The sequence below is a fragment of the Panthera pardus genome, unplaced genomic scaffold, assembly GCF_024362965.1.
Source record: "Panthera pardus isolate Hobbes unplaced genomic scaffold, ASM2436296v1 HiC_scaffold_17, whole genome shotgun sequence".
Taxonomy (NCBI): domain Eukaryota; kingdom Metazoa; phylum Chordata; class Mammalia; order Carnivora; family Felidae; genus Panthera; species Panthera pardus.
In genome coordinates, this window is record NW_026526732.1 from 72,935,758 (window position 1) to 72,949,521 (window position 13,764).

The 13,764-nt window shown below is 34.9% G+C and overlaps 1 protein-coding gene across 7 annotated transcripts in view; it reads left to right on the forward strand.

The window, feature by feature from the left end:
- Positions 1–13,764, forward strand: part of RARS2 (arginyl-tRNA synthetase 2, mitochondrial) — a 78,129-nt gene that overhangs the window by 24,088 nt on the left and 40,277 nt on the right. For all 7 annotated transcript variants that reach the window (XM_053904666.1, XM_019442822.2, XM_053904664.1 and 4 more), the window contains 4 exons: positions 1,553–1,655; positions 3,249–3,332; positions 7,084–7,181; positions 12,614–12,669. Coding sequence is in view for 6 of the 7 variants with exons in the window: in XM_019442822.2 (XP_019298367.2) it covers positions 1,553–1,655; positions 3,249–3,332; positions 7,084–7,181; positions 12,614–12,669 (341 nt within the window). In the remaining variant the exon portion in view is untranslated. The remainder of the gene's footprint in view (positions 1–1,552; positions 1,656–3,248; positions 3,333–7,083; positions 7,182–12,613; positions 12,670–13,764) is intronic.

The following is a 13,764-nucleotide window of genomic DNA, read 5'->3' on the forward strand; positions in this document are numbered from 1 at the left end:
CATTTTTCAATTAAATTTCATTATTTTATCATTCATGTCTAGATAAAATTATAGATGCTTCTTATTCATGATTTTTTTAATCTATAGAAAATCACGTGACCTCTTTGTGTTTCCTGGATGTTTGAGAGCGATTCTACTTCATGTAAAGTATCCTAGCTATATGTCAAAATTTTAATCTTTGGTATATTCACATCTGTATAATTTCACTTAATATCGTAATTGTTCTTACTGCTTTTTATTTAACCTTTTAAAAAATCTTTGCGTGTTCATGTATTATTCCCATCTTGTTAAACTAATTTCTTCAATTTCCCACATTATTGGTGCAAATATGTGGCTAAACTATCAAAGTCCTTTGGTAAGAATAAATACCTTCAAACCTTATGTAAATTTCCCCAATTAAAGTTAGTCTTTAAGAAATTGAATTGTCATGTCCTCAGGGCTCAGGACTCAGGACTGTTTAACGTTTTTATTTAACATCAGAACTAAGATTAGTATTATTTACTCAGGACTTAATTTCTCAGCACAATGTGAAATAGGTACCATTATCATCACCATTTTACTAAGGTACAAGAGAAGTTAAGCAAAATGCTTAAGATCACACAGAGACTGATTAATAGATGAACTTGGGTCTGCAGTTACAGCTGAAATGTTTAGTGGATGAGTTTGGGTTGGTAAGTATAATCCGTACTAGGTTGCTGGATAATGTATTAAGGCTCAAGAAAACTCTTCTAGTTTTTTTGTTTTTTTGTTTCCTGGGGTTTTGGGTGAGGGGGGAGAATGAGAATATGAGTTGGGGAGGGACCAAGGGAGAAGAGAGAATCTTAAGCAGGCTCCATGCTCAGCACAAAAATGGCTCAAGAAAATTCTTTTTGTTGTTGTTGTTGTTGATTTTAGGACAGAATGTGCATGCGTACACATAACTGGGAGAAGAGGCAGAGAGAGAGGAGAGAGAATCCCAAGCAGCCCCCATGCTGTCAGCGCAAGCCCAAAGTGGGGCTCAATCCCACAGACCAGGCTTGAGAAAATTCTTAGTGGTTTTTGTTGACCAGTTGTTTAATGTAATGTGAAACAGATATCACACAGGGTTTTTTAGGCATGTCCCTGAGTTTCAAGAATGATAACAAAGTTCATTTATGCCCCTCTAAAATACATTCTTTTGTCTTGATGACAATGGACTAGACAGTAGTTTTATCCACTTATCCTGCCCATAGAGTTTCATTCTCTAGTTCCTTATTAAATATCAGATGTTCCAGCATGGGTAAATATGTAGATGTTTGTATATCAATTAAAATTTCATTACACTTTGAGCTACCTATCTCAGATTGTAAAACTACGATTAGGTAATAGAAGAGGAAGAATTTTAGAAGATAAAGTTCTAAATAAATATAAGGTGATATTTCTGATTTCTTTGCTTTATGTTTTGAAAGCATAATCCTTTCATAAAATTGTATCAATGTGGAGAACCCATAGTGGCTGGTCTTTTTTGTTGTTGTTATATTAGTAATGTTTTTAAGATACAATAGCTTTTTCCTTTTTCAATTTCTGTCTTTAGAGAAGTAGCTGATTTTCAGCTTTCTGTGGATTCTCTATTGGGAAACAACAATGACCATTCAAGACCAGATATTCAAGTTCAAGCCACGAGACTGGCAGAGAAGGTACTTTAGCACTATTATCTTTTTTTGACATTATAATCTTATTATTATTATTATTTTTTTTAATTTTTTTTTTTTTGGACTCTTATTATTTTTTTAAAGAAGAAAAAACTCTGCAAGCTATCTCAGCCATAATAATGACTTAATAGGGTTTTTTTGTTCAAAGCATCTTGGAAAATACAATTTAAATTCATTTTAGCTGTGTACAGTAAGGTTAAGATGATTTTTCAAATTAGTTAAAAAGCATTCCTCTTGAGCTGACATTGTTCAATTTTTTGATTAACTACTTACAGGAGGAGTAAAGTGTTAATTAAATTTACAGATTGAAGCTGGACGGACTTCTGAATTGAAGAGAACACGCTTGATAAATTAGAGCAGTGGGTTGTAATTTTTAAAATTATTTTCTGAGAAGATGAGCATTAAAATATGAGAAGAAATGATTAGATGTAAATAGAATCATGATTGCAGAGAAGAAGTGGCTAGATGATTTAATAAATGTCTTTCATTTCTAATTTCTCTGATGGGTTTGGTATCTAAAAGAGGAGTTGAAAGGATTGTAGAGAATGACCAAATCTTTTTAGTGTAATACCATCAAAAACAGGGTTTTTTAAATAGAGTTATTGCATGTGAGACAGAGGCATCTGGGCACACTGAATGATTAGAACAATGAAAGTCACCATCATAGAAAAAGATGCATAAAGATTGAGTATAATCAAAGAGCTTTGGTAGCTGAGCAAGTATTTAATCATAAAATCAACCCAGATTTTTATCAGAAGTACACCAGGAGTAGAATTGTGCTAATTACAATACTTAGTCTCTTCCCCCATCAACTGTGAGTTCTTAAAACTAAAGACTAGTGCCTCTTCAGTGATAACAGGTATCTCCTCAAGGTTCATGGGTATTATCAGGTGCTTTTAAATCTAGTAGGTTAAAATCCTAAGGTATATTCAATGAGGACAAAAGGTTTAAATGATTTCTATTTCATGTGTTGATACAAGTGCTTCAGTGTAGGGCCTGACAGAATGGCATGTTCTGTGGCTCTCTTGCAAGGTAGGAGAGAAAAATTTTTAGATTTTTTTTTTTTTTTTTGAAGTAATCTCTACACAGGGTAGGGGAGATAAAAAGAGTTCACTACATGTCAAGGCACATAAGGTGGGCGTAAAGTGATGCTGGGAGAATTTGAGGTGAGGGAATGGGAAAGAGGAAGAGATTCTGAATAAAGAATAGTGTTCTAGTCCAGAAACAAAGAAAATGTTGTTTACCCAAATAGAGTGATAAAAGTAAACAGATTGGCTAAGGCCCAGGTCCAGATACAATGACTGGGAGATATGATGCACTTGGCTGCCTTTGGACTCCAATTTGATAGTATTAAAACTACAAATCTCAGGGTGCTTGGGTGACTCAGTTGTTGAATGTCCAACTCTTGATCTTAGCTCCGGGGGTTGTGAGTTCAAGTCCCTTGTTGGGCTCCACATTGGGCATGAAGCCTACTTAAAAATAAATAAATAAATAAATAAAAATTTAAAAATAAAAATTACAAATTTCAGTATGTCTATTTTATAACATACCTAGTTTACTTGATTTTTATCTTTTCAGCTAAAATGTGATACAGTGGTAAGTGAAATCAGCACTGGTCAAGGGACTGTAAATTTCAAAATAAACAGAGAACTATTAACAAAGGTAAGAATGGGTTCTATTCCAGCTATGCACCTTTACTCTCTGATTTAGCTATGTGATTTTCCTTCAGTTCTTAAACTTCGTCTTCTCTTGCCTCAAAACTTTGCACATTCTGATAACCCTCCCTGGAGTGCCACCCCAAGTTAACTCCTGCTTATCCTTCAGCTCTTGGTATTTCCTGGGTTGGGCCTTTCTGTCTTCTTCATATATGTGCTCTACTAGCACTGGATAGCTCTCCTTTATAGAAGTTATCCTAGTTGCTGGTTTATATTCTTTTTATTTGATTAATGCCTCTTGCCCTTTAAACTCTAATTTCCATCAGGGCTTATAGCATCTGTTTTTCTCACTATTGGATCCCCAGTTCCTAGCAAAATGCCTTGCATGCAGTATGTGTGAGATAACTATTGTTGAATGAGTTAACGGACTCTGTATGGAATACACGAAAAGTACTGCTGATTTTGGCTCTCTGGTAGCCTGTAATCTGTTGGACGCATAAGATTTATATAGAAGAAACCATGAGACAGCTTATTCTTTTAATAAAACAAATACTAAAACAAAAAAGTAGAGGTGACTGGGTGGCTCAGTCAGTTAAGCTCTGACTCTTGACTTAGGTTCAGGTCATGATCTCAAAGTGGGTCGCTGGGTGTGGAGCCTGCTTAGGATTCTCTTTCTCCCTCTGCCCCTCCCCACCTCTAAAAAACAAAACGAAAGAACAACAAACAAGGTGGATTGATACAATAAGCATAAGAAGGATCAGAATACTCAGGTAGGCCTGGAGGAGTTGGGGAAATGACATAAAGGAATTGGGTCTCATGTATGCTTATGGAGGATAAGTAATCCTGGATAGGCACGGTATGAGATCTTTTGTATAGAGTTTCATCTCAGTTTAACTTTAAAGTTTATCATAATGCATGCTTTGGTCTGTTGTTTTAAAAAATATGTACGCCGGTATTGAGTTGGTCAGACTTAGTCAATGCTGCAGTCCTGAATTGAAAATAATTATAAAACAAAAATTTCTAATAGTATAATTTCTCACCAAGGTTATATAGTTTATTGGCATTTGCCCATCAGCCCTGTAATCCTCCTGAAGGAGAGTTAGTGTTTCATGCTTGTCTCTAGATCTTTGAACTTTTTTCTTTTATCTTTTTTTCACTCCTACTTCAAGGTAAATTAGTTAACCAAAATCATTCACAAGGACAGGAGAAAATTTGAGCTTGTTAAAATGTGTCTACAATCTGTTGGTCTCTTGATAACATTTCATGTCAATTTAGTAACCATTGAGTCTAATTTACCATTTCTAAATAAGTAACTCTTTCTTCCAGTTGCAGTCTCAATTTTTTAAAATTTATTTTATTTATTTTTTGATAGAGCAAGTTGAGGAGGGGCAGAGAGAGCGAGAGAGAAAGAGAGGGGGACAGAGGATCTGAAGTAGGCTCTGTGCTGACAGCCAAGCCTGATGTGGGACTTGAACTCACGAACCACAAAATCATGACCTGAGCCGAAGTCAGATGCTTAACCAACTGAGCTACCCAGGTGCCCCATCAGTCTCAGTTTTTATGGAAACATTGCAGTTCACCAAAGTGCCCATCAGACTTCAGCCTGCTTCATAGGCAGCAGTTATCTTACTTCTTTTGTTTTCCCTCAGATGGGAAACTGTGCTGTTAGATGGAGTTTGCCTTTGCAACCAGCTTAACTGAAAGAGATATGGTTTATATATCAGGCAAGGCATATATTAATAATTTAACATTTCAATGGCCCTGAATTTTCATACTTTATTATATTATAATGAATAAGCTATTAGTTTTTCTGTGATTTAAGGATGCACACTAGCTTGCTTATTCCCAAATCCTTCTCAGTTGACAACAGAAGGATGATAGCCAAGGCTTTGAGATCCAGCTTTTTCACCTGGAAATCCTCCCAACATTACAGCCTTGAGGATCTGGATCGTAGAGTGATTTTTGTTAAAGGAACAAGCAGACTACTTACAGTTGCCCTGTTTGGTGTTACAGTAACCATACTTCCTAAACTAGTAAGAAAAAGGGGTACTGAATGTGCCTGTGTTACGTTACAGTTTTTTTTTTAATGATATTTCTTGTTTGTTCAAAGCCTAATTTCTTCTACATCTGGCTCCATTATTTTCAGGCCTTAAACAGTAGTCATTTGCATATCTAATGAATTTTTCAGATCACATCAAGAAAAAAATTCAACCCTTTGGGACCATTATTAATACATTTTTTTGCATATTGTTATCAAGATTGACATGTAGCCAATGACCTGTGTCCAAAACTTACTTCTCAAGTAGAGAATTACGAATTTGTCATTGCCTACACATGTACAAGCTTAGCCTTGCATAAAAACGTATCTGTTCATGCAGTACAATTGAATTATTAACACTGGCAGCACCAGGAATGATTAAATGTTAGCTTATGTTTGGATCACTAACAGTGGCAATATAATGTCTTCATATAAATCATCCTCAAAGGGAGGAGACTCAAATGTGAAATTCAAGGCAGTAGGAAGTACCAAATCATGGGGACTAGATGATAAATTTTTCAAAGCTATAAGATGTATATTCATCCTTACTCTCTGTGTCCTATATTTTGTGAGTGAAAGAAATAATATTTTCTCTGTGTCCTTGTGCAAATACATACTGTTTCTGAACCTTAGTTTTTGCATCTACTAAATGGGAAATGTTGCCCATTTTATGATTGTGAGGCTAAGGATAGCATAAAAGCATCTGGACTTAAACCTAGCACTTTGTAGATGCTTCTTAAAAGTATTGTTTTGCTGCCTCCTGCTACTTTCTCTGCCTTTTCCATTAAGTGACCATTTTAACCAACTCTTAATGATAGTAAAATTCTTCACATCATAAACTACATATTTAGGACTCAGAATACAGTTCATGAAGCAAAACCAATGTAAGAGTAAAGAGAAGCCTATCATAATAAATTCAAACCCCTAGACTAAGTAATGAACACATAAATAAATGCATCACGCCATTAGCAAAAAAGGAAGTGTGAATTTTGTGAACTGTATAATCTTTCTGTGTTCATTTCTAAAAATGGAATATGTTTTGGTTGTTTCTGTGAGATCTCCTGTTTTTTGCTTATGTAGCCAGTAGGCATTTGAATTACAGTTTTGTGTTTTCTACTGTTCATGTGATCGTTAGTATTACAAGAGTAGCAGCAGCATGCAGTAGTTAATACATTAGCTCTGGAGTGAAAAAGGTTTTGCTACATGGCTTAATAGCAGTATGACCTTGGGAAGGTTCTCTGTGCTTCTCTTTCCTTATTTATAAAAATAATACTTCTCTCTTAGGGTTGTTGTAAGGATTAAATGAGTTAATGCATAGAAAATGCTTAGAACAGTGTATGCACATAGTATGCATTAAGTAAATATTAGATGCTCCTGGTTTTGCTGTTACTATCTGCTGTGGGACTTTTGGCAGTTACTTAACCTCTCTAAACTTCAGTTTCTTTATCTGTAAGATATCTATATCATTGGTTCATGTAAGAATAAATAGATGTGTTGTATAAAAGGGCACAGAGCCCCCATAGATGTTAATTCTTATTATTACTGTTCTGACTGGCATTAGCAACTGGAGGAGGGGCTGACAATGCTGTAAAATGCTCAGTTCCGTAAATTGGAATGAGCAAATAAGCAATGTTTACTTCGTTACCAGTAAACAAAGTAAGTAATTTTTAAAAATTGCAGTTTTTTTCTGTCATTAAATCTCATGCCTTTTACTTTTCAGACAGTACTACAACAAGTAATCAAAGATGGCTCAAAATATGGTTTAAACAGTGAGCTATTCTCTGGTCTTCCCCAGAAGAAGATCGTGGTTGAATTCAGGTGCGTGCCAACTCATCTTAAGTGTTGGTTATCACAGTGGCTGGGCAGTTATGTGGTTTACCATTATCATCTTGGGCTTCAGGAAATTACACAAGAAAAATAGAAAACCAGTGAGATTTGTTTTCTTAATAGTACAGTGAATTGATCACTGTACCATGAATAAAAATTTTGGACTCCAATAAAAAGTCTAGTGATTATGGGTTGTTTTTTTTTTAATTATTTAATAGTTACTTTTTTTTGGAAGAACTGGTTTTTCCATTTTAGTAAACTCTTAAAGGTAATGGTTACTGCCACATTAAGAATTTTAAAGTAATGTGATTACTGGAGATTACTGGAGCAAAGCCTTGTGGTATTTGTAATGTATATTTTTAAAATTATCGGAAAAATAGGTTGAAATTTTAATATGCCTCTAAATAATCCTCTTAATAACTTTCTGATATGCTGTCAGTACAGCCATCTAATATTTGAACTATTGGTAGGTAGCCAGAACAGAAAAGGGAACACTTTCAGAGTGCAGCTTGACCAGTTGACAGCTCATGGAAATGATTAGAGATGCTGTGTGTGCCTTCCTAAAAGCTGAAGAGTCTTGATGAACTGTTTTCCTACTTGGAAAATTAGAACTTGCTATACTATAGCCTTTTGTTTTCTTAAGTATATATTTCTGTAGAGGATCTTTAAAAATTAGAATATTTTAGGTTTCCTTACTATTATAATTTATTATAAAAACTTAGTTATAATTAGCACCTGCATAACCCATGGTGAGAGTAGGTTTTATGGATTCCACATTTGTACTGTCTATGCCACTCATGTGTGTTCTTAAAAAAGGCAGACTCTCTAAAATTCAGTAAACGTGTTTATGGTAAGGATTGGTTGCTGAGTAAACTGCTCCTGTGGAGTAGACACATATTATGAATAAATCTGACACTTGCAGTGAACCCCAATCATATTTAAGGTTGAGTTTAAACATTTGTTGCATCTCAGAGAGGAGATGGACTAGATGAGGTCATCTTCACACCAGAGAGGAACTACACTAAGGCCATCCCTCAAAGAAAGTTGCCTTCCATTTCTGTTATCTTTTCTTGTGTAACAGGCTATGCTAAAATTCAATATAGGAGGCCACCTGGGTGGCTCAGTCGGTAAAGCGTCCAGACTCTTGATTCCGGCTCAGGTCCTGTCTCACTGTTTATGAGTTCAAGCCCTGCATCAGACTCCATGCTGACAGTGCAGAGCCTGCTTGGGATTCTCTGTCTCTCTCTCCCTCCCTCCCTCTCTCTCTCTCTCTCTCTCTGCCACTCCCCCACTTGCTCTCTCTTTCTCTCTCTCAAAATAAATAAACTTAAGCATTTTTAATAAAATTAAAAATAAATAAAGTTTAATGGAGCACAGGCTTGCACTTTCATTTACATTTTGTCTACAGTGGCTGCTTTTATACTGCCATGGCAGTTGAGCAGAATTGAATTGAATAGTTGAGGTAGAGACCAGGTGGCCTGCAGGCCTAAAATATTTACTATCTGATTCTTTAAGGAAACGTGTGTCAATTCCTGATTAGTGTCTTGAAACAACCATTTTAATGTTTATGACACTATAGATCAGGAAATCAGGGATGGCTTAGCTCAGTGGTTCTTTGGCCTGTTATCATATGTAGCTCTAGTCATCTAGAGACTATACTGGGGGTCAAAATCCAGGTGGCCCATTTACTTGTTTGGCAGCTTACCTGAAGGATGGCTGGCCAGTCATCTCTCTCTCTCCACAGTGGCTCTTCAGCAGTTAACCAGACTCCTTTACAAAGGTTCTCAGGGCTCCAAGATGGTAAAAGCATCTCATCTTGAAACAGGCATAGCCTCATTTCTGTCACATTCTGCTGGTTTCAAAGCAAGTCACAAGATCAGCCCCAAATCAGGGGGAGGGAAAACAAATTAACTATATTTCTTAATGGCGAGAGTGGCAAGCTTGTGGTTGTCTAATTCTTTTCATTCATGTCTTTAAATTGATGTAGGACTTCACCTCCTCTGGGAGGCGCCTACTTCGGTACCATATTCCTCTTCTACTTCTTGCTGTTACCTAACCAGCAGTAAAGGAAAATCAGTAGAGAAGTGGTATAGTATCTGTTACCATGCATTCATCCTTGAAATAATGCTATTGTAAGTTTCTTGAAACTTGAAAAGTTGCCACCAGCATTCACTTTTAACACGTTCTTTCTTATTGTCACTTGACCTTCATCATCCCTTCTTCCCAACCAAACTTGAAATACCAACACCTCAGTCTTCCTTATTCATTGATTCTCTTGCTTTTCTCCTGTTTTTGTTTCCCATGTAATAATACTCTTTTGTTTACACTTATAAGAAATGTCTAAAAGTAGCCTGTTCTATTTGAGTTGTATTCTGTAAGCTATTTGTATGGCTTTTTCTTTGTAGGCTTTTTTATTTGCTTATGGATTTGCTCCTCTTGTGCTTTTTCTAAAGGATTTAATAAGGAAGGCTGGAATTTAAATGAGCATTTGAATGCTGATGAAGGCAGAGTCCATGTCCCAGCAGCCATCTTTGCTCTCTGTTATATTCCATCTGGCATTGCTTTGTCCATAGCTGCTCTTTCCCTTAGAAGTTTTCCATATGCTATGATGCTTACCATTGTTGTTTCAAAGTAGAGACAAACAAGTGAGGGACAGGGTCAAAGTTGATAGGAAACATCGTTCTTGAATTTCTTCTGAAAATGAGAGAGGTGGGAGAACAGAGCTTTTTAAATATATAGTATCTTAAATATGGTAACTTTACCCCCAAAAAACAAGAGATAAGTGTTCAAGAAACTTGCCCTCTAAGTTGAGGTGTTGATGGTAATAATTGGTTAAGTAACTTGCTCAGAGCCATAGACTAACTCTGACTCTGAAGCCTGTATACTTTACCTTTACTGCCTCCCTGACATACAGTATTGATTGTCATATATTTTGTCAGATCTAGGAGTATCGTGATAAAATGCCAGAGTAGAGGACTGTCCATCATATATGAGCTCTAGCTGAGTAGGTGGTATAAGACTTGAAGCTAACTGCTGTTGCCTCCCTCCTCTCTGCAAAGTCAGCCTTTCCTATTTTGTACAGATCAAACTTTCAGGAACAGTCAGCAGTGGTGTACTTTCCTCTTCTTTCTCAGCTCAGTTTTCCCCATCCCCTGCTATTCCCCAGTGTGAAGTGTTCTCACAAAACAGATTGAGGACCTCTAACTAGGAAATTAAGAATCTGAGACATTGGGTTACCAGTTGTGACTATTAGTAACTGACTCGACAGTCTTGGATAGGACAGTTTATTTTCCTGGTTTCTTATCTGGAAAATAAGAGCAATAATATTTGTCTTTTCTTAAAGATTGAGGAAATTACATAATTTTTTTTTTTTTTTTTTTACAAGATTCAGTAAGGTATCCAAATTATAAGTCATTCACCAGGGCTACTTTTGTTTCCAAGGGACTTGAATTTGTACTTTCCATTTCATTGTATTTGTTCTGAGTAGGAAAATGGTACCAAAGAATAGCATATTGATGGTTCAAAAGGGACATTTTGTCACGGCTGAAAACCTAGGTAGATGCAGTTCTTCCAGTCCTAGAGAAAACAATACAAAAACTCTGTGAACACTTAAAAAAAAAAGATAATATAAATAACTAGCTTGATCAAATTCAAAGATTATAAAAGAATATTCGGTGGAAAGGAATTTTCTTCCCCATTCCCATTTCTTAGTTCTCACCTTATGGGCATTCATCAATACTAGTTTCCTGTTTACCCACCTAGAGATAGTCTGTTTTTACACATTGTTCTGCTGCTTACTTTTTTCACTAAATAATATCTTGTATTCCTTTAATATTTGAAGTATATCCAGGGCTGGTTTATTATTTTTATTGTTTCATACTATTCTGTTGTCATTTTTTAAAATCAGCTTTATTGGAATATAATCATGCACAATATAATACAGTTTAACATTTCAGCATATAATTTGATGAATTTTGGCAAAGGTGTACAGGTCATGTAACTACCACTGCAATTAGGGTTTAGAATATTTTCTTTTTTTTTCTATTTTATTGACTTTTGCTTTTATCTATATTATCTTTTATTTTGCTTACTTTGGTCTTCCTTTTCTAGTTTCTTAAAGGAGAAAATTAGATGGCTTATTGGTTTGGAGGCTTTCTTTTGTAATATAAACATTCCATGCCATAGATTTTTCTGCTTTAGCTCACACATTTGCTCAAGGTCACTTTACTCCTCATTCTCTCAGGGATCATAGCCCTTCAGTGTCTGGTTTCATAAAACCAGTGTTTCATACATTTTTCTGGTTTTCTGGTTGTTTAAGGCAGAAGGGTAAATCCAATCCTTGTTACTCTGTCTTGGTGGGAAATGGAAGATTCCCTATTTTTTAATTTCTAGAAGGACATTTACTTTATAAATAATTAAATGAACATTCTTGTTTTCTAATTTTACAACTGCATGCATATTTATGTAGAATCAGTTTTTTAAATTGTAATACTCTTGGTATAAGGCTTTGAAGACAGACCAAAATTAAGCTCTCATTTTACCATGTTTAACCAAGTGGGTTCAGGTTATTTTTTTTTTTTTTTCAATATTGAAAAACTTGTGCAATTTTCAAACATACACAAAACTCAACAGTACAGTTAAATCCATATGCTTATCACCCACATTCAAGAGGCATCAGGCTGTTACCACATTTGCTTCATTATCTTTTTTCCTTCTTGTCTCAGTTTCCTCATCTGTATAATAAGCGATGAGAGTACCTTACCTCACAACTCGAATGAATATTAAAGGATTAATACGTATAAAGTGCATGAAATTGTGCCTGTCAGGTAGTTAGTGCTCTAGAAGCAATTTGCTATTGTTAAATTATTGATTACAACTTCTTGAGCATACAGAGAAGTGATAAATGTGTTGACTGAGAATTTGGAGTGGTGAACCAGATTTCCAATTATTCTGGGAAGTTTTATGCATAAATATTTTTATATTTTTCAATTTTAGTTTTTGATGCAGTAAATGTTGATAGATATTACCAATATAAACAAAATTTCTATGGTGTCAGTAATTTTTAAGAGGATAAAGGATTTATAACTGGTATACTAAACTTAATTCCCAATAATCTGCTTTGTTTTTATGTCAAAACAATGTCTCTGAATTTCTTCATCTTTTTATCAATCCTTAAATGTATCTGCTTCCTAAGTGTGCCATTTCTATGTATGATACTACCTTGTGAATCACAGGATCAATTTCAATAATTCTTTCTGAATTCTAATTTATCTTTGCTCTAAATTTCTAATTTTTCACTTAACTTTGAGCTGAATTACCAAAGGCCTTAGTCCCCAATTATGTTAAACTGTAGAAGCATGACCTAGTTCATTTTAGAACTCCTGTTCATAGAACAGAAATATAACTTGTGCAATTATTTGCAGTTCACCTAATGTTGCCAAAAAATTTCACGTTGGACATTTGCGTTCTACCATCATAGGTGAGTGTCGTTCATTTCACAGAAAATACTAAACATGACTTTGAGGCAATATTTTGATCATGCATGCTAATGGTTTAATGCTTAAGTAACCAGAAGACGAAAAACAAAGTTCAAACTTATATGAGCCCAATGCTAATATATGAAATGGGAAAAATTGGTTTAGAAGTAGAAAAAGAAATTTGTTTGAAAACCAAAAGATTGACTCAGAAACTAATTTTAACTGTTAGGTTTGTCGAGGATTTTAACTTTTTTAAAGTATGTATGCATATGAAGAAGATCTGAAAGATGCAAAAATGAAAATAGTTAATGTGTGGATGATGGTAATCTTCTCAGGTTTTTTGTTCTATATATTTTGTTTTAAAAAAGAAACTGTTATAATACCAATTATATCTCAATTAGAAAAAAGAAACTCAGTCTCCATCACTTGAGTGCTAACTGGAGCATTCAAAACTGGAAATTGAAACAAGAGTATTCTAAGAAAGATTGCTATTGTACTTCGTAGCTGTAATGCTTCAGTGTATATGCTAAGATCTTCATTTATTTAAAACATGACATGATGCAGTAGCCCAATTTAAAAACTGCAATTAGAATTGAAGAGACTTTGAAGTGTATCTCATCTGATCTGTCTTCTGGTGTGGAAATCTGTCTATTGCATGCCTTAGGGATCATTTAACCTGTCATTTGAATATTTTTAAGAATCGGAGCAATTGGTACTTTGTGGCATAGATCATTATTAAACTGGAATCACCTCTTGCTGTGGGAGAGATCTCCTGGAGCATTTTAAGAGAGGAAATGATAGGGTTTGATTTTTGAAAGAGTATAAAAAATATACTGTGTAAGAAAAGCTACATGAGTAGGTCAAAATTGTAGGAATGGGCCAGGAAGAGATAATACTTCCTGAGAATTTATTTACCATGTTATTTACCGTGATATGTGGAAACTCAGATACCAAAAGTAACTTTTCCAAAAATCACCTAGCTAGTAAGTATCATAGCCAGGATTTGAAATTAGTCTAATTCCAGAAGCTTAGGTTTGTGTTATTTAGTTGATTTGTAAGATAATAAGATGCTAATTAAAAATAAGAATACAATCTGA